Genomic DNA, 20236 nt, shown 5'->3' on the forward strand with positions numbered 1-20236 from the left:
TTTCAGCGTGGTCAGAAAACTCTGCCGATCAGTTGTTGAGGCTCCTGAGAACATGTGAGCCAAACATTATAGCGCAGCGTGCGGCTTGGAATTTACAGTTAATTCTCAAAGTAAGCTAGAAAATGCTCCCTTTTCTCTCGACAAATGGTGCCATAAACCCAAATGACCACGCCATAAACAACAAGTCCGTCCACCGCCATTGGCTGATCTGAGCATCGTGAGCTGCATAGTTGCTGAGACCACCACGGGATGTCCCAACGTGCTTGGGCACTCGTGATCACAGTAAAAGCAAGCTGCCCGTTTGAAGAACACAAAAAGAAAACAGAGTGCTCAAGGTCACGACGCATGCTGACGAATGGACGCATTTTCTTGCCCCCTGGTCATCCCTTTCCCCCTGCGTAGCTTTCAGCGCACTTTGCTGGTACAAAAGGAGAGAGAAAGCGCGTAAAGCATGTGACAGATCCCTGTAACTGCTCGTACTTGACGGATTCTGAAAATTTTTGCCGCAGTTGATTCGTGAGGCAATAAACTCCTTTAACGAAGCCATGCGATTATTACTTGGGAAAGGTGCTGCAGGGCCCCTTTAAGCGCCCTCACCCGATAGCCATTTCACGCAATCTCTGGCCAAGCATAATGTCATAGTAAGTTTGTCGCCTGTAAAACTCCACCCCCATCTCTAACCATACCTGTCTGGGAACATTATACAGTCAAACCCACTTAATAACCATACCGGTTTTAACAAGATATCGGTTATAACAATGAGAAGCTGCTGCACCGTCAGCTTTTGTATGTTTTCTGTGGTGAAATAACCCGCTTACAGCAATGCACGCATGCTGCATTATCGGTTATAACAGTGAATTCTGTCTGTTGGGTGTCCGTGCTGAAAGGTGATAAAACGCGAAATCCTTGAAGAAAGAAGGAGAAAACGAGAAATACAAGCTTCTGAACCCCTGTCCACAACCCCAACGTCCCTCAGCGCACCTTTGGATTCGCGGTATGCTTCACCACATAGCATTGTGGCATTACGGCAAAGCTGACTTTTGAAATCTACTATGTCATGGGAGTGGCGGTGGCTTCTGTTAATGCACTTTCAATCGTGCAACTTGAGTAAAATGTTGAGACTTGCAAGAGTTTCAGCGTCCAAAATTTCAGACGTCATGTACTTGCTCTACGGGGCTTGTGGCAGTCCCATGAAAGCGTCCGAATTTTCAAGCATGTCCGAAAAATTGGCAGCTTTGTCATCATTATCACTGATGCCTGTTGACATATCCCATCTCATATTATGCTTTTTTCACAGCAGCCTGCTATCCCCCTAGATTGCTTTTTTTTTCGTGCAACCCGTTCATAGCAATTATCGGTTATAGCAGTGCAATTTTTGTAGCACTTGAGTATTGTTATAAAATGTGGGTTGAACTGTAGTAGTGATGGCTGCTGCATCAATTGAACACTATTTTAATTAAGTGATTAATCCTCTTCTCCTTCCTCATCCCCAGAACGCACCAACAGCGAGTCCGAGTCACAGAACCAGCAGAGTGGTAGCGAGGAGAATGGGCCCGTGTCCTCCCTGCTGCCCTCACAGGGAGGCTCTACTGTGGCTGGCAGCGGTGGGGGCTCAAGCAGCAGCACGTCAAGCAGCAGTTCGGGCGGCGCGGTCAACGGGGGACCTGGCGGGCCACAGTCGCCAAACCCGAGTGCGTTGCACCTTCTGCCCTCCCCGTTTGGTGGCTCTAACTCTGTGCTAGCGAAAGGCGCAAGCCACACTCGAGTAAATGAGACAGTGGGGTTTTCGCCTCTCTTGAAGGGCCAGTAAAAGGCTTTGGCTTTTTTTTTACACCTTCGAAGCAAGCTCGCTAATTCGTGCAGACAGCCGCGACGATCACATTTTGTGAATATTGCAGTGCTGCGCGTCATGCAGACGCTCCATTTCAAAAAACGATTCCCGTCAGGGGCGTAGCCATAAATTTTTTCGGGGGGGGGGGGGGGTTTCGACCATACTTGATATATGTTCATGTGTGCATCTGTATGTGCGCGTGTATATGTACAGCTGCCCATTTTTTAAACCTGAACGCATAAGCACCGACTGCCCAGAAGTGGGAGTGGTGTCCGGTCTCCGGGAAAGGTTAGCAGACGACAGCTGCCCAGGACTGCTCATAGCGCGTATGCGCGTATCCTCGTCCATTTCACCGCTGCGCTCCGTTGTACAGCGCTTATCAACTCGGCGGTCGTCGCTCGCGTGTTCAGGTTAAAAGAAATGGGCGGCTGTACACATGTAAAACTGAAAAATTTCTGGCGGGGTATGAACCCCCCCTCCCCTCCCGGCTACACCCCTGATTCCCGTACTCCTCTCCTACGCCTGACCACTCAGTGACGTAATCTCACCCATTGGCAACATTATGTAGCACCGACTTCGTCGATTGGTCCTTTGCACTATGAAACAGCACCTTGCTCCTGCGGTGATGCAGTTTCGGCCGCGCAGTCTGCATTTTAGTTTTCCCGTGCTGCCCTCTGCCACTTTTGTAGAGTTGAGACTACCAGGACAAGCTGTATCGCCAGAACGAAAGCCTCCGAGATCAGTGGCATCTCGTGACTTTACCGTTAGGGGAAGGGCGCATGCACCGTGGCATGCTTGTGTACCTCGCTAGTGCCTTGCACTGCTCAGCTCCGACACGCGTGACACATGGAGGAAGCCTTGCTCGGTCCTTGGCTGCACGCCGATGATGTAATCGCTGACGTGCTGCATTGCCGAAGTAGGCGTACTCTTATCAAAGGGCTATGCCTACTCCTCTTTGCTGCCGAGAAGGGTGGGAAGGCCAAGCGAGAAACCGAAACCAGCCGAAGTGGGTTGTTCTGTACCCTGTAACTTCCGTATTACAGCACTTATTCGCAAAATTCTTGCAGCAGCATGTTCACATCATACAAGGGCACAGTCATCTCTCCAACACAAGTTTTCGGCCACGAGGTTGCTTACTGGCCCTTTAACACAGGTCCCTTGGTTCAGAAGAAACCAGAACCTCTTTGGGCGAGTGCGCCTTGCCATTCTTCGAATGAGTGTATGCAGTAGCAACCATGTGATTTTTGTTTTGCCTCCAAGTGATATGCCAGCATTTATATGCACCATACCCTTTGCACATTAATGCAACTACAGTAGACTCTCAATAAACGAAAATCTCTTAAATGAAATTGCTGCTTAAATGGAACAACTGCCTCTAACATGATTGGTTTTGTGCTTGAATTCTGCACCCCTTTTCATCTCTCAGTAAACGAAACTCCTGTTAAATGAAACATATTTTCCTGGTCCCTTCAGCTTTCGTTTAACAGGAGTCTACTGTATTGCCATTTGTATGGGTGGGGTGCATTATGCAAACCATGCTATTTGTCGATATCGAATCCTTCTGCGTGGTTACAGCACTTCGTTCATGCTTAAAACAAAGCTTTCAAAGCGGCAAGTGCCATTTTTTAATTTGAAAGCGGCGTGCTGCTTTCATATTTGGAAGTTGTGGAAAATTGACTCGTAGAGCGTCTTTGTGCGTGTCCTTTTTCAATTGTTTGCCTGTGTTGTATGCCGTTTTGGAATTGTAAATGTAAATCAATTTTTTCGAAGTATAGTAAAGCTTCAATGCTATAATATAACTGAGTCACACACGTGTGCACGCATGCACACGGACACACACATACACACAACTACAGTAATCGCTCGTCAACACGAATCCGTCAAATCCGGGGAAAATTTCGAGATAAGCGGTATTTTGAGTTAAGCAAAACACCGAAAATGTTTGACCAGGTCACTGTAAAATAAAAGCCACTGCTGCCAGGAAAAGCTCCACTGCACGAGACAGCTACCGTAGTAAAGGCACAAGAATTCGGAGGGAAAAAAATTTATTACCGAGGACCAAAAAACTGCGTGATGCTCGCCTGTTTCATGTTTGCGTTCGAGAAATACGTTCTCCACTTGCTCAACACATCGCATGAGCCGTTGGTCGCCACCACTGCATTCGACCTTGTTGCAAAGCAAGCGCAGCACGTTACGTGTTTGTGTCGTCGTAGGCACTTCTTGAGGCTCTTCCTCGTCTGCATGGTCATCTGCGTCGTTCACGGCCATCTCAACGATATCGGTGTTCGACAGCATTCCGGTAACGGGGAGGTGCGCCTCGTAGAGCGCATACTCCTCAAAGGCGATCTCGCCGTCTTCAGTATCGCTCACGCAGCCAGTTACTTTGTGCACTTCATTGCACAGCTCATCACAGCCACTGAATGCCGTGCCAATGTCTTCTTCGATCGATTCCGGGGCGCGAGAAAACCCTGCATGTGCGAAGCAGTTAGCAGTCAGTGCTGCTTCGACGTCCGGGAATTTGGAGGCTCGAATGCGCTTCCGCTTGCTTGAGAAGCTTTGCTCGAAGCCTTCCAAAACCTTTTGTTTGTTCTTAAGCACTGTTGACAGGGTTGACAAAGGGATGCCGAATTCTTTGGCGATGCACGACTTGCTTCGACCTGCTTTTTCGACTTCCTTGATTAGCGCGACTTTTCTCTCCAATGTCAGAGATTTGCACTGCTTTGGGCAAGACATCTTGGTCAATATTCGGAAGCGTCCGTTGCACAGACCACTCACTACTCAGCAAAACTGAACTCAAGATGCGTCGTGCACAGATCGTGGGGAAAACAAAGAATACCAGCTCGCACATGCAAGGGCTAGGTTGCGTACTGACGGGCGCACGCTGCACACGCCGCCCACCGCACATAAGTCACACGCGGGTGCGCACCAAGATCACCCCCACAGTTGCTTGACAAGGCTGATAGGAAACGGTTGCGTCCGCGGGAATTTCAAATTCGCCCTTCACGACCGCGTTCGGCACGTATAGTAAGAGCTAAGCGTCCGCACGGAGTTCTCGTTTTCTGCTGGGAGTGGACTTTGCCTTCTGCCCTCCCTGTCAAGATTTCGAGATATCCACTGTTCCCTCCAGAAAACGTTTCGAGATAAGAGGGGGCAAATACATAGCACCTATGGGAGGTTAATGCACGGCGAGAAAAAGTTTCGACTTAACCGAGATTTCGAGATATGCGAGTTCGAGTTAACGAGGGTTTACTGTATTTGGGGGTTTCATAGTTTGGAGTCACGCATCATTCCGAAAAGTCACTTGCTTACGCCACCCAAGTGTCTTAAAGGGACCGACAGCTGGTCAGAACGTGTGATTAGATCGTGGTAAAAATGAAAAGACAGTTTAATATAGTGAGAGATTCCAGCATTTTTTTCGCCTTGGTGTAGGATTTATATGTTTAAATTGTGTTTAAAAGCAACAAAAACCGGTATGTGACGCAGCCTAGTGAAAGAGCCTTGAAGCAAGATTATGAAGATGGTCACGTTGCTGTACATAGTCTGATGGTGTCATGCGCGCCATAATTGGTCCTCAAAGTTACAGTATGTATATTATTGTCTATCCCCGCGCTATTTTGTGCTGCTTACGAGGTAAAAGGAGTTGCACGGTGAGAAGTGGCGCAGCCTTCGCGGTAACCAGTGGACAATGTCGAGCCGCGGCGCATTGGCGCAGTGTGCACGCATGCGCAGCAGACCGCCGCGCTCGAACACGAACTGCTCTTGCGCTCACTGTTTGCAGCATGGGTTGTCACTTGTGTTTATGACTTCATATTCGCCGCAGATTGAAAAATTCTGATTACAAATGTTTCACGGCGTTTTCCACTTTACCGTTCCGTGATCAGGCACTTTCACCAGTAAGCTTTCCATTGCGCTAAAGAAAATGGGCACCATGAAAATTGGTTGTCGGTCCCTTTAAACAGGGTATAGCTGGCTTGAGCTACTGGGGCGCCACATACTAGAGGCTAAGGGGACTCTTGTCGTCATTAGTCTCCATAGACCTTTTCATAATCCACAAGTGCGCTTCCCTGCACTGCATTTTTGCACAACTAATGGCGGCACCTGTCGTGCTTCAAGAAGAGACAAGGTCCTAGTTGCACGTGATGTGGCTTGTCTTTTATGCGTGGTTACGTCAAGAGAGCCGAGTCTACATTTTTCACATCATAGTGGAAGCAAACTGCGCTTGAACACGCTGTTTGCAGTGAGTGACTAGCCGCCATTAGCTGGGCAAACTGCATAGCAGGAAAGCTAGCTTTACAATCACGAAAACTGTCTGTTCTAGAGAGTTGCCTACTGGTGAAGAACTAAAGTCAAGGTTTAGAAGGGGCACGTCGAAAAACCCCGGGTGGTCAAAATTTCCGGAGCCCTCCACTACAGCGTCCCTCATAATCATATCATGGTTTTGGGACGTTAAACCCCATCAATTATTACTATATTAAGGTTTGAAGGGGCTCTGCAACATTTTGTGAACATAGTCAGAAAAAGCTGCCAATCAATAGTCAAGGCTCCTGTGAGCATATAAGCCAATTATTAGGGCACAAATATTAGGGCACAATTATTAGGGCACAATTTCGTTTCGAACACTGCTGGAGATTGCTTGCTCTCCTCTTGACAAACTATGCTAGTTGAAGGGAATGATTACGTAGAAGAAGGGAAGCACTTGGCCATTGGCTGATCTCCTTATTGCGAAAGCAGCCTCTGTAATACCTTTACTAGTGTATTCGTTTTGAGTTCAGTGAACAAACAAATCAGGGGCGTAGCCAGGAATTTTTTTCCGGGGGGGGGTTCAACCATACTTTATGTATGTTCATGCGTACGTTTGTATGTGTGCATGCCTATATACGCAAGCAAAACTGAAAAATTTCGGGGGGGTTTGAACCCCCCCAACCCCCCCCTTGGCTACGCCCCTGAAACAAATACTATGTGAACCTCCTTCCCTCCAAAAACACCGAAAAGGTATCTTTTATCATGGCACACACATCGGTCATCTACTTAATGTTCCGTGTTCTCCTAAGTTCATGCGAGACGGTGCAGGGTGTACTGCACCCGTGCCATTTTTTAACACTACATGCCTGAATCCGTCATTTGGCTTGTTCTGAGACCCCTGCGACAGCACTTACAGATGCGCATTGTAGCTTCAAAAACCACTGGTTCACTTGCAATCACACGCTTGCTCTCTCCTACGCACCTCATGAGTTAGATGCCATAGCAAAGATCGCTTGGTGTTTAGTCAATTGAAACCACTTTAAGATGCACTACTATTCTTTCGGCCAAGGTGACACGGGACAAAGCCAGTGTGCACCACAGAGCCCAGCCAGACTCTGGCACGACAGTCGTGCTTCTGGTGTTGCATAGCTACTGTGGCCGCCACCATGAGGTGCTGCTCCGTGGTGGCGGGGGCGGTGGTCTGAAAAGCACAAAACCCCTTGTCATCCCTCCCTGTGTAACCTCCAGCATGCTGGTTGGAGTGAAGGAAGAGAAAAAAAAAAGACTCGCAAATCCCTGCAACTCCGCTTGTACATGACGAATTTCAAACATTTCTGCAGCAGGAGATTCGTGAGGCAACAAACTCCTAGAGTGTGGTCATTCAGTGATTACCTCAAAAGATTTTGCGTGGCCTCTTTAATGTAAAGATTAGGGAATTTATTTACATATTTACGGGATTAAGACACCAGCAGGCACAGGTCAAACCTTAGCACACAGTTGAATCACTTGGAAAGCAGTTGACGTGAGGATCACTTTCTAAATGCGTACCTAAAATAATGCAGTAAAAGCCCTCTAATATGTTCCTCAGTTTTTCTGGTTACTAAGTCGTTTTCGCTCAGTCCTGGTACAGCTCTCATAGAATATAATTCATTGGAAACCCCGCTATTACGTTGCCACTGTGGGACTGTACCTGTATGCCATTCTCGGCTGGAAGTTGGCACAAGCTTTGGCTGAGTTTGTTTGTTGCAGCGTGTGCTATCCGTAGAATGAGAGAGAGAGACTTTTTATTAGAAAAACAGAGATTTTTGCCGGCGTCTGTATACCGCTGGCATGCTACTCTGTGTAGGGATGGGGAATGGGATTGACAGACTAAAGAAGAGAGGGAATAAAACAATAATAATAAAAAGGAAGAATATAAAGAAATGTGCAAGTGAACCTCATAGAGAGATATTTATAACCAAGGTGTCATGTAAGTTGAAGCTTTTCTATGTGAAATAGTCAAATCATTAAAGCTTACCGACTAGGCCAGTTCTTAACAGGTAATTGGACAGTGACTGCAAAACCTGTCACTGTTTCGAAGGGCCGAGCAACCGGCCCTAATATGCTGTGTAATGTTAACTGATCGTGGCAAATCATGTCCATTTGTCGCTCAAACGATTGTTTCTCGTCGCGGTACATGGAGCATTCAAGTAATATGTGCTCTACTGTCTCCGTACTGCCACAGTTATCACGGCTTCTTGATGTAGAATGAGTGTTTTCACCAAGTTTGAGGGATGTCGAAGAACCCCTTTAATGGGCAGCTGAACCTGAGTACACAGCGGTCCACTGTTAAAGAACGTGGGAGTGCGTGGCGGCTGCTCAGAGCCACCACCGACCGGAGGCTGCAACAAGTTTTGCGCTGGCACAGTGAGCTATGTGCCCTGTGCTATTTCATCACATGAACAGTGCGCTTCGTGACGATTCGAAGCGTAGCAGCAGACGGTAGCCAAGAATTAATTGTAAACTTCAGGCCACATGCTGCGCTATAATGTTTGGCTCACATGTTTTCGGGAGCCTCGACTACCGATCGACAGCGTTTTCTGGCCATGCTGAAAAAGTGTTGCAGGGCCCTTTTCACAGTGGACCGCTGCGTACATAGGCTCTTCCGTATTTAACAGCCATTTTAATGTGGCTGCTGTGGCCAGGAATCGTGTCCATGCCTTTTTGCTGGAATTGAATCGATGCTGCCTCTGAGAATACTCTATGATTCCAGTCCTCCTCATATAGCCTGCCGTGTTCACGATCAGTAAATCTAGTCGGCCACTGTCAGCTTTTACTGTAGCTCATCATATAGCATGGCTTCCTGTGCACAGCTCTGTTTTGTGTAGAAGTTGTCGTGAACCTTTAAGTGGAACCACGTGAGAAACTTCTGCAACCAGTTGGACACTTGGTATTGGACGTGACATGCAGGTGCCAGGTCACACAAAGGGGGCTTGCCTGCAGCCTCCATGGCTTCCCAGCATCACCATCACCAGAGGGGTGTAGCGACACCCTCGTCGTCCTCTGGAGCCAGCGTCAAAAAGTCCGCAAAGAAGTTCCGCAGGTAAGGCTTGAGTGCTCAGTATTCTGCAAATTCTCTTTGCAAGCCACTTCCCTTTTACTTGCCGCGAAGTTGTAGTTTTATGGGATTGGATGGTTTTTGCCAGTGCAAGTGCTTCACTGACTTAAATCTCGTGAGGCACATCCGTGACACAGTATACTCCTAAAAGAGCACAGAAGTGGGAAGCACGCCATAGCATGATTCTTTCAGCTGCCGTGTCGCTTACAGCATGCATTTTGAAATGCACACTGCGAGCACTTCTGTATATCAACTGATTGGGTACAGCATAACTTAACACTTTCAGACATGACAGAAGTCACTACTGTATATATGCTGTAGCGAAGCGTTCCTACTCAGTAATGGGTCGTCCTCTGAGCGCCTTCTAGTGACTCGTCCTCTTCTCTGAGAGCACGCCCCTCGTGCAGAGAGTCGGCCCCGCTTTGACTGTCGCCGTCGCCGAGTGCCCGCTAATAAATGTCTTGACAGACATCAGAGTGCGACGACGCTTTCGCAAAGCTCCGTCGCTTGTTGAAGTCTCCACCCATTCTACGCCACTACGACCCTACGGCCCCTACAGAGGTACACACGGACGCCAGCGGTGTTGGCCTCGGTGCTGTCCTTGCGCAGCGCAAACCTGGGTTCCCGGAATATGTCGTCGCATATGCAAGTCATATGCTTACTAAAGCCGAGACCAACTACACCATCACGGAGAAAGAATGCCTGGCAATCATTTGGGCCCTTACGAAGTTCCGACCTTATTTGTATGGTCGCCCATTTGATGTCGTCACCGACCATCATGCACTGTGCTGGTTGTCGTCATTGAAGGATCCCTCAGGCCGTCCCGCCCGTTGGGCACTTCGCCTGCAAGACTACGACATCTGCGTGCTGTACTGCAACGGACGCCAGCATGCTGACGCCGACGCCCTGTCGGGCTCTTCCTTGCCTGACGACAATGCCCACAGCTCAGCGTCTCACTTTGTCGTTTCCTCCATCGACATTCACACCATCGCTACTGAATAGCGCAAGGTTCAATGGACTGCCTCAATAATAGACTTACTGACTGATCCATCGGCCACACCATCCACTCGCGCGTTGCGTCGTCAAGCCCCCCATTTTGCCGTTCGCGACGACCTGCTCCACCGACGCAATTAGAACGGCGACGGCCGCCAGTGGCTACTAGTAATATCCCGCAGTCTGCGTTCTGACATATGCGAGTCGTTCCACTCTGATCCGCAGTGTGCACACTCTGGGGTATGGAAAACCTACCACCGCATTCGCCAACAGTACTTTTGGCGAGGGATGTACCGCTACGTGCAGAAGTTCGTTCGCTCCTGCATCGATTGTCAGTGCCGCAAAACTTCAACGCACCTGTCGCCGGCAGGTCTGCAACCTATACCTTGCCCTGACAGACCGTTTGGGCACGCTGGCATCGATTTGTATGGGCCACTTCCTCTGACGTCCGCTGGTAACCGCTGGGCCATCGTCGCTGTAGACCACCTCACGCGATACGCCGAAACTGCGCCCTCCCTGCGGCTACAGCGTGCGATGTGGCCTCCTTCCTGCTCCACCCATCCATGCTGCGTCACGGTCCACCCCAGGAGCTGCTCAGCGATCGAGGCTGTGTCTTCTTGTCGGAAGTCGTTGAAGCCATTCTCAAAGAGTGCAGCGTTGTTCACCGCAAAAGTACTACTTACCACCCGCAGACGAATGGCCTCACCGAACGCTTCAACCACCCGAACGCTCAGCGACATGCTCTCGATGTACATCGCCGCCGACCACACAAATTGGGATGCCATTCTGCCCTTCGTCACGTACGCCTACAATACCGCCCCTCAGAGCACTACTGGCTTCTCACCCTTTTTCTTATTGTATGGCAGGCACCCGTCGCACGTAATCGACACAATCCTTCCGTACAAGCCGGATCCATCTGAATGTGCGCCTGTTTCTGCCACAGCCAGACTTGCTGATGAGTGTCGCGAGCTCTCCAAGGCCTTTACTACGTATAACCAAGAGCGGCAGAAAAGCATTCGCGGGGACACCACCAGTTCTGCGCCCACGTTCCTTCCTGGAGCGCTCGTATGCCTCTCGGTCCCTACCACTGCAACTGGCCTCTCTTCCAAACTACTGCCCAAATACGAAGGCCCCTACCGTGTCGTCGAACGCACATCCCCGGTCAGCTACCTGATCGAACCCGTCGACCCATCTTTGGATATGCGCCGTCGAGGGCGCGACCTTGTCAACGTGGCGTGCCTACCATGACATGCACATAGTGACGAGCTGCTAGGTCGCCAGGCGGCTCCCTTTTCGTACCCGGGGTAATTGTAGCGAAGCGTTCCTACTCAGTCCTCTGAGCGCCTTCTAGTGGGTCGTCCTCTTCTCTGAGAGCACGCCCCTCGTGCAGAGAGTCGGCCCCGCTTTGACTGTCGCCGTCGCCGAGTGCCCGCTAATAAACGTCTTGACAATGCATATACCATATAAACCAGACTATAGGTCAAATGGGAATAGAAGTCGACCCCCCAAGTTTAGGTGAAGGAAAACAAAAAATAAAGGAAAACAACCAAAACTCGTCGAAATGTAATTATTTTCGTATTGACACTGCTCACCCATCGTTTTAGTGCCCCTCATCCACCATCGGAGCTGGTCTTATTCGTTGGAAGCAGCATCACCGTCTTCTGAAGAAGGCACTTTGTCACCGACCACCTTCCGCAGTGCGTTATCTTCTGTGCCATCAAGCGAGTTGCTGATGCAACATTTCTTGAAATAATTTTGAACTGTGGCATCTGGCAAAGAATGCCAGGAAGAAAGCACCCAGCCGCAGATGGTTTCAAGCGGAGGAGGCAGCCCATCGGCGCCTTTGGGTTGTCAGACATCCACTCTTGGTACCCTAGCTGTACTCTGTCCTTGAAAGGCTTTCTCAACAGGACATCAAGCGGCTGGAGGGCGGACGCCATCTCACCTGGTATAATGACGAGGTCCGTTCTTCCATCGCCGAGCGCACGTTTCACAGCTTCGATCAGGTGACCACGAAATGCATCCACAACCAACATACTGTTAGGAAGCAACAGTGTAGCTGACCGATGGTTCCACACCACTCATATCCATTCCAGCATCATGGCCTCATCCATGTAGCCTTTTTCATTCATGCAAACAGCAGCACCAGGCGGGAACGCTTAATTTGGCATTGTTTTCCTTTTGAGGATGACGCACGGTGGCAGCTTTCTGCCGTCTGCCGTGCAAGCAAGCATGATCGTGAAGCGCAAGTTCTCATTGCCAGTGGGCAAGAGCTTGACATCCTTGGCGCTGCACTCCGTGATTGTGGTAAATGAAGGCATGTCCAAGGGGTTTCATCAGCATTGCCAATTTGTCCCATCATGTAGTCATTCTCCTCCCGAAGCCAGATCACAAAGTGCTGGAAGTTGACAAACTTCTCTTTGAACTCCTCCGGTAACTTCTGACGGATGTGCGCCGGTGGAGAGAAAATCCTTTGCGTCTCATGAAGCAATGCGCCCATGAGCTTGGTGCAGCTTCCTGCATGAGCTCCACGGCTATGCAGCGAATGGTTTACAGGGCCACTGGCAGCGAGCATGCATGAACTTCACGCACAGAGTCGGCAAGTGTATCTTCAAGCTTCGGATGAACCACACTACGGCCACGATATGATGTTTTGCGCTGGTTGCACTCCTGCAGCTTGCCTTTCTGCTCTCTTCTATAGCGCACGCTTCTTTCTGAAACGCGAAACTGGCTCTGAGCGGCCATGTTGCTCTTCGCTTTGGCGAAATCAACAACATTTAGGTTAAATACAACTGAGAACTGCCTCCTTGTGCCATCACTCATATTCAATAAACGAAAACATAAATACGAAACAAAGGCAGAGGCACGCCTTTATATAAACCCCCTTTCCCCGCCCGAAATAACACTTTTAAATACTCGTTTTTCCCTAGGACAATCACAGAATGGAATAAACTTACGAACAGTTTCACACACGAGTGAAGCTGTTTCACAACCATCCTTAAACCTTTTTGCTGCGTACCTCCAGTGGTGATTAAGTTTCATTACATGTGCTTCTGCTTGTTTATTTGAATCACTGAAGTGATTACCCTCCAGTAGTGAGTATGTAGTGAACATTGTGCTGATTTTCATTATATGACTACCAATCGACAGCGTTTTCTGGCCATGCTGAAAAAGTGTTGTAGGGCCCCTTTAATGATCACACTTTCTTAGCGGGGAGTAGGGGGAATTGACGGATACTTGGGTACGATCATTACATGGGGTAAAATATTTGGGAGAGAAATCAAGCTGCAGGTTGGAACTCTTACAGTGCCTACCGTAAACAACGGAAGAATCAGACTGAAGATGGCCTACCTTTCGTTTCTAAGGGAGACGTTTGCTTTGCTTTGTATGAATTGCTCTGCACTGCACGTACAGAGGGGATTGTGAAAATTGCAAGAAAAAAAAGGGGGGGGGGTGAGAAACTGCATTTTTGGCATCTTCAGTGCCTTCATCTACACTGCCTTTGATCAATGGTATATCAAAGTTTTTAGCTGAAACCAAAATTGCCCAATAAAGTCGTGTAATCTGCATGGATGATTTGAAGGGTGCTCGAAGTTGCGCAGAAATGAGAATTCGTGGAGGCGTCTTTCATTTTTCCCGCTGCTGAGCGCCACTTTCTTGGCAAATCCCGACCTCCCTGCTTGCAATGGCTAAACTTAAAAGCGGGATGAAAAAAATAATAAAGGTAAGTGTAACGAAATTTGCCATATATGTGGACCTCCGATTGTTTCTCGCTATGCCAATTTGTGCATGAGTGCTACTGGTGGAGGCAGAGTAGTACTTGCTTGTAGGCCTGAGAAAAGCTTAGCTGATCTACTAGTATTTTCTTGCTGGATAACTTCATGACCATAAATAGTGGCAAACTGACACTTGTTCTGACAAGTTTGAAGCGGGAATCACATAGTGGTGTATGAAGAGGGAAGCGCTGCCTTTATCCGATGATACACGCTGACAGAGAGGAAGCACCTATCGCCAGGCTCGGACGTGCCAGTGATCACACTGGACCGAAAACAAGCCAAATGCTTGTGATCTAGTACTGTGCCGGTGTTTTAGCGACCACAAATCAAAGCCCTGTGTCGTCGAGTCATGCACTATGTGTGGCAACACAAATGTGTGGGTGAGAGTGTTGGCGATGCACCTGTGCTCATTCCCGCACCCCTACACACGTCTGTGGGTTCTTGCCAACTGCTTCAAGGCACGGTGGATCTAGTGTCACTTAGAGAAACAGTGTGGGGCAGTGCGCGATGCTTGAGTGCATACTCGGTAGCCTTTAACGGCAAATGTGTAACTTGCATTACGCACTCGTGGAAAAATGGTACAAAGCAAGGTGCCACCGCACTGTTTTGTGCAGTGGCCGCCTCGCTAAACTAAGAACATGAGGCGTCATAACGGCCACACCCACCATTGCCGCGACAGCATGTTTGGGGTGTGATCATTGCAAAGAGAAAAAAAGACTTGGTGACAAGTCAAGGTTGTGACCATTATGTCAGTGCAATCATTATGGGAGCAAATACAGTACCTCATCACCACATCACAGGAAAGCATTGTTGACATCCACTCCGTTGCCAAACCTTGCATGACTGCTATTGAAACTTTCGATCAAGCTCATTTTTTTCAAATACTTGTATTTGATTCAATTAAGAATTTTTGCGATTCAGACACATGTCTACATGGTATGTAATCAGTTGGCTCATGGGAATGCATTCCACTGCAGTGCTATGATGTCATTACCGTATACAGTCGAACACGGATATATCAAACTCGAAGGGGATCGCGAATTAGTTCGATATATAAAAATACCGGCCCCGAGACCTTACCAGTGGCGGACGATCACCTACAATTGGCGCATTCAAGAATTGACAACTAATTCCGCACACACGATGCAACAGAACGTTTTATTTGCATGAAGAAAAATCGCTTATCTTGGCCTGCTTCTTCGTCTTCGAACTGAAGTTGAAGATGCTGGCCTCGATCTTATCGAGGCTGTCCAGGTGCAACAGCCCGGTTCCCTCCATGTCGCCGCAACAACGGCGAATCAAGCCGAACGCTGCCGCCACTTCAGTGGCGGAGTACGCGCGTGTCGCCGCCACCTCGTCCGGACGATCTTCCTCGTCACACGAGCTGTCGGCCTGGGCATCCTGGGTCCCTGCGACTGCAGCTACAATGTCCTCGCCAGCGAGGCTCAAATAGCCTGAACATTGCAGTCCGCTTCCACGAAATCGTCCGCAGACACCTCGGGTGGTACGGCAGCTGGGAAGAGGGAACCAAGCATAGAGTGCCTTTTCTACTTTGTCATGGGCAGGAACGCGCACACGACAGGCTACCGACGTTCGCTGCTCCGCCGCCTTTGCGTCGATATTCGCCCTGTTCTTCAGCAAGGTGCTCATAGTGCTCCGTGGTATCCCGATGTCGTCCGCCACCGTCAAACTTTTTTCTCCTGCCTCAGCGCGCTGTATGGCTTTCAACTTCGTCGCAAAGTCAAGGTTCTCGCGCTTCTTGACACTGGCCATTGCTACACGAAAAGTCGAAAATTGAAGCAGTCCATAGCGCCTCTGCACAGCACGCACAGCATGCACGCAAAAGAGGAATGCGGTGGTATGCGAAAAATCGCGGAAGTGGACTCCGCCAAGAAAGCGCTCACTATCAGTCGCGATGGCGGCGATGGCTATCCGGGCTACCCGGCTACCTGCGAGGGCAGCAGCGATGTACGAAAGGCGTGAGCTGTGGTTGGCTGAGCTATTATGAAAGGCGCGGGCTGTGGTTGGCTGATTAAAACTCGCAAAACAGCAACAAAAAAGAAAGAAAGAAAAGGCGAAAGGAGGAGGCCACCGGCTCCTTCGTTCCTGCTCTCCTTGCCGACGGTAACGCAGAGAAAGCATAAGAAAGAGAAAAAAAGAAGAAAGAGAAAAAAAGAAGAAAAAAAAAAGCTGTTCCACAAGTTGGAGAACGTGCCAACAGGAGTACAGTCCGAGCCCTATCGCCCTCACGTTTTGCGAGCGTTTCAGATGTCGCCGGAGGTGCGGTGCCGCGTGCAGCGAGTGCCGAAGCGCACCCTCCAGCTCGCACGCCGTTCAATATATCTGATGGCGGGTAAAAATACCGTTCGATATAAACGTGCGAATTTCTATACTTTTACAAAGGATTTTCAAGGGGATAATTTACGAGTTCGATATAGCCGAAAATTTGATACATGTGGGTTCGATATATCCGTGTTCGACTGTATTGCCGATTATAAGTCGACGTTTTCTTCATAAAATGACCTTCCAAAGTTCGGGGGTCGACCTATAATTGGAGTCGACCTATATGCGGAATCGTAAAGTCGACTTATCTGTGTGGTCCGACGAAAGGTCGTCGTCCTCAGATTTCCTGCTATTCAACACATCGATAACATCAGCCACAGAGGCAGCGGAGTCGCGGCAACAGCTATCTCCCAACGCGCGCGCGCCGCTTCCGTAGCCGGACATTTTTGCGATCTGCCACGACGATCGCGAGACTATAGTGAAACCACGCGAGGTGAAAGTACGGAGTGCGTTTAAAAATCACCGCCGCGTGGCATTACTGTGAACTGCTTGGGAAACACGGTCTTGCAAGCAGCATTTCAAACTTTTGATAGAGGGCGAACGATGCCCTATGAATAAAGAGGAATTTATCTTGCGATGCGCCCTGCAGTTTTGTTTTCATACAATAGAAACCGTTCGTTGACAAACCATCGGCTTTTCACAGAAAAGCTGACAGCGCCGTGTGGGCTGACAACACTTCGCTGGAAACTAAACCACATGACCAGTCGCATGCGCCCACAAGCGTCTTTGGGTCTTTTTGCACTCACGCCTGTTCGCCATTTCTGCATTTCGCTTCGCTTGCGAGCAGTGGTGAGCACGATTTGCAACGCTGCCAAACGGACGCCAAGATGCCACCGCTACGGCGGCAACAGTACAGCGCTGCTTTCAAGAGGCAAGCGATCCTCTACGCAGAGTCGGAAAGCAACGTTGAAGCAGGGCGCAAGTTTGATGTGTCGGAAAAGTGCGTGAGGGAATGGAGAAAACAAAGGACCAAGATCTTCGCGTGCACTGCTACATGCCATTCCTTTCGCGGACCAAAGTCTGGATGATACCCTGCAGTCGAGGAGACGCACTTCTTTGAATGAAGTGGCGCAATGGGTCGACGATGCCTGGTATGGACTGCCAACCGACATGGTCCGCGCGGCGTTTTCCACGTGCGGCATCTCAGTACCACTGGCGCCCGTTCCGACGGCGAGCAGCAGCAGTCGCTCACACGATGGCAATGACCATGACTGCGTCCTTCTCTCAAGCGACGACGAGTCGTAAGCAATGTTTCATGGGCAAATAAATGTTTCTTTGCATCAGTTCCTCTTCTGAAAAACTTATTGGTGAGCTGTGGCCGCAGCATGAGGCTGTGTTCGGAGTCAACTATTTTTTCCCCTAGAAGGGGTTACAAGTTGGGGGGTCGACTTATAATCGAAGTCGACTTATAATCGGCAATAGTATACGGTAATATCATATGTTCAAACAGAGCAACAGTGATTGACAAACATTGCTTGTTTTGTATGCTTCCCAATATTTGCAATGATAAATACCTTCCATTTTTCATTTTTTTCCTCACGTAATAAAGAATGGAATGCGCTTGATTCAGCTACTGTAGCACAGCCAACAGTTAAAAAATCTCTAGAAAGTGTTAAAAATCTGATCTTGGTGCTCCCAAGTTCTATGTGCTAACCTACTTGCATACGGGTACTTGCATACGGGTAACTTGCATACACTCTTTTAACGTTTTATTTTATCTTCTTCATCTTTTGGTTGTAGGCAGTGTATTCCTGTGCTTGTATGTTGTATTCATTAGTGATTCCCATGATCGCGACGCTTGCACGCGATGATGTCATTACTCTTGTGTGCGTTTTATTCTAATGTACTCTTGTATTGCCATTGCATTATCTTGTTTGCATAATGTTTGTATGTTTGTACACTCAAACCTCGTTATAACGAAAACGGATATAACGAATTATCGGTTATAACGAAGTAAATGAAGAACAGTCTTGTCATAGCTACAGTGTTACAAATAAACGTTTATAACGAATTTTCGGATATAACGAAGTTATTTTCGTGGCAGGTGCAACTTTGTTATGATGAGGTTTGAGTGTATAATGTTTGTATCTTTTCCACTCCTGTAATAACCCTCAAGGAGGGTTGACAGTATTCTGTAAATAAATAAATAAATAAATAAATAATATATAATCTTCATTGTCTTCATATTCTTTTCGAAAAGTACGTTGAATACGTCGCTCATCGGTATTTTCGTTTCTCAATTTCTTTCAGGGCTGTGGACGAGTGAAGAGCTGTGGAACTTAGTCTCGGAACATGATCACAAGGATCCATTCTTTTTACTGGCCATAAGTTGGCACCAGTCATGTCATCATCATGGAAGGAACAGCTTGGCTCACGCCTCCACGGCTGTGAATCCATCTGAAGCGAAGTCAACTAAGACCTTGTAAAAATGTGTAACATTTTCGGTGCACTGAAGAACGCAGGATGAATGTCACACGAATGCATCGCTGAGGGTAGTATAGTGCTGTGTACGTGTACCTTTCATCCTATGTACTTCGGTACGATAAAAAACGTTACGATGGATTAGCAACATGCCCAAGCGCATGCTCTTGCAAGTTGTAAATGTGATGTTGCATTGTACAGTGCAGATTGTAGCATCATGTAGTTGCTGCATTAAAGCTATCATCCCATTATAGTTATGGCTGTGAGAGCTCTGTGAACATTGATTTTTGAAGGAATGGCTCTTTGAAATAATACAAGGAATGAAAATATGTTAGTGGAAGGAACGCATTGAGGAGCAGACGTCTACAAGTAATGCACCTTGTTTCCTCGGTTGTCGGCCAATATTTTCCTTTTACAGTGAAAGCTGTTAGGAGATCACAAGAACGGCCGATCTTGATGCCATAGTTGTCCGTCACCGCCACTGCCGCTGGTATCCTTAACCAGTATCGCACAAAATGAGAAAGAAATACCCAGGATCGGGTGAAATTTAAACCCGGGCCCTCTGTGCAGCAATTGAGTAGTCTACCACAGAGCCACGCCGGTGCTTGAAACTCCTTTGCAAAAAGACCCTGTACAGGCGTCATATCGGGCAAGGAATCGCGTTAACATATTTATATAGCATGGTAGAAGAGTAAAGTAAGAACCAAGCGTCACAATGTGAATTGTGCAATGAGTGGCTTGTTGAATGCTTCCAACCCATTACAAAGGGCTCAGACATGATTCTCCATCATCATCAGCTAAGTGCACATAATGTTTTACAGATGTGTAGTGGGTACCTCGCTTCTCCGCAGAATGATGAGTAATGGCAGAGTGGGTGCTACCCTACTTCACAAAAATAGTGATGATTTATGGCGCAGTGAGTACTACCTTGCAAGTGTACTTGTATTAGTTGCCCCAAGAAAGTTTACAACAAGCTCTAGAAAGGCCGCTCTTCCAGCTTTCGCTGTGACTGTGCTGCGTATTTGGCACAGGCCTGGTGATTGCTTTTTTTTGGATAATGCATGAATTCAGGGGATTGGCATAGGTTTGAAAACATGCTTTGGCGCTAGACATTACCTACCACAGAAAGGTCGATGCCACGAGCTGGAAAACGCTGATTTTATCTGGGCACAGAGATAAGCGAGGATATTCATAACTAGGAAAATCAGACACAAAAGCAAAGGAGGTCACAAACGTTTGAGACGTCACTAGGAACAAGTTCAAACAGCACTCTACATCAACATGTCTTCGACATGTATATTCCACTTAGCCAGATAGTGAACAGGGGCACGGCATTATAAGATAAAATTCTGGCCAATCGTAATGTGAGCATTCCAAAAATGCAACATTGTTGACATGCCATTTTTGTTTGGTTTACATACTGCACTGAAATGTTTTTCTTGTGACTCTTGGAATTTCGAAGGCCAGCCTAGATTCAAATAAATATTGGTATACATAGCTCGGATTTTCTAGCAAAAGCCAGGAGAGCTGTTA

At 48.1% G+C, this 20236-nt stretch overlaps 1 protein-coding gene across 1 annotated transcript in view; it reads left to right on the forward strand.

Annotated features, from left to right (window-relative positions):
- The window catches only part of LOC119395952 (chromatin modification-related protein MEAF6), a 31021-nt gene extending 12065 nt beyond the window's left edge, over positions 1-18956 (forward strand). Inside the window, exons 5-7 of the mRNA XM_037662980.2 lie at positions 1494-1691; positions 9023-9155; positions 18533-18956. Coding sequence (XP_037518908.1) covers positions 1494-1691; positions 9023-9155; positions 18533-18548 — 347 coding nt within the window. The 3' untranslated portion in view covers positions 18549-18956. The remainder of the gene's footprint in view (positions 1-1493; positions 1692-9022; positions 9156-18532) is intronic.
- The last annotated feature ends 1280 nt before the right edge of the window (positions 18957-20236 follow it).

The sequence above is a fragment of the Rhipicephalus sanguineus genome, chromosome 6 (genome assembly GCF_013339695.2).
Source record: "Rhipicephalus sanguineus isolate Rsan-2018 chromosome 6, BIME_Rsan_1.4, whole genome shotgun sequence".
Lineage (NCBI taxonomy): Eukaryota > Metazoa > Arthropoda > Arachnida > Ixodida > Ixodidae > Rhipicephalus > Rhipicephalus sanguineus.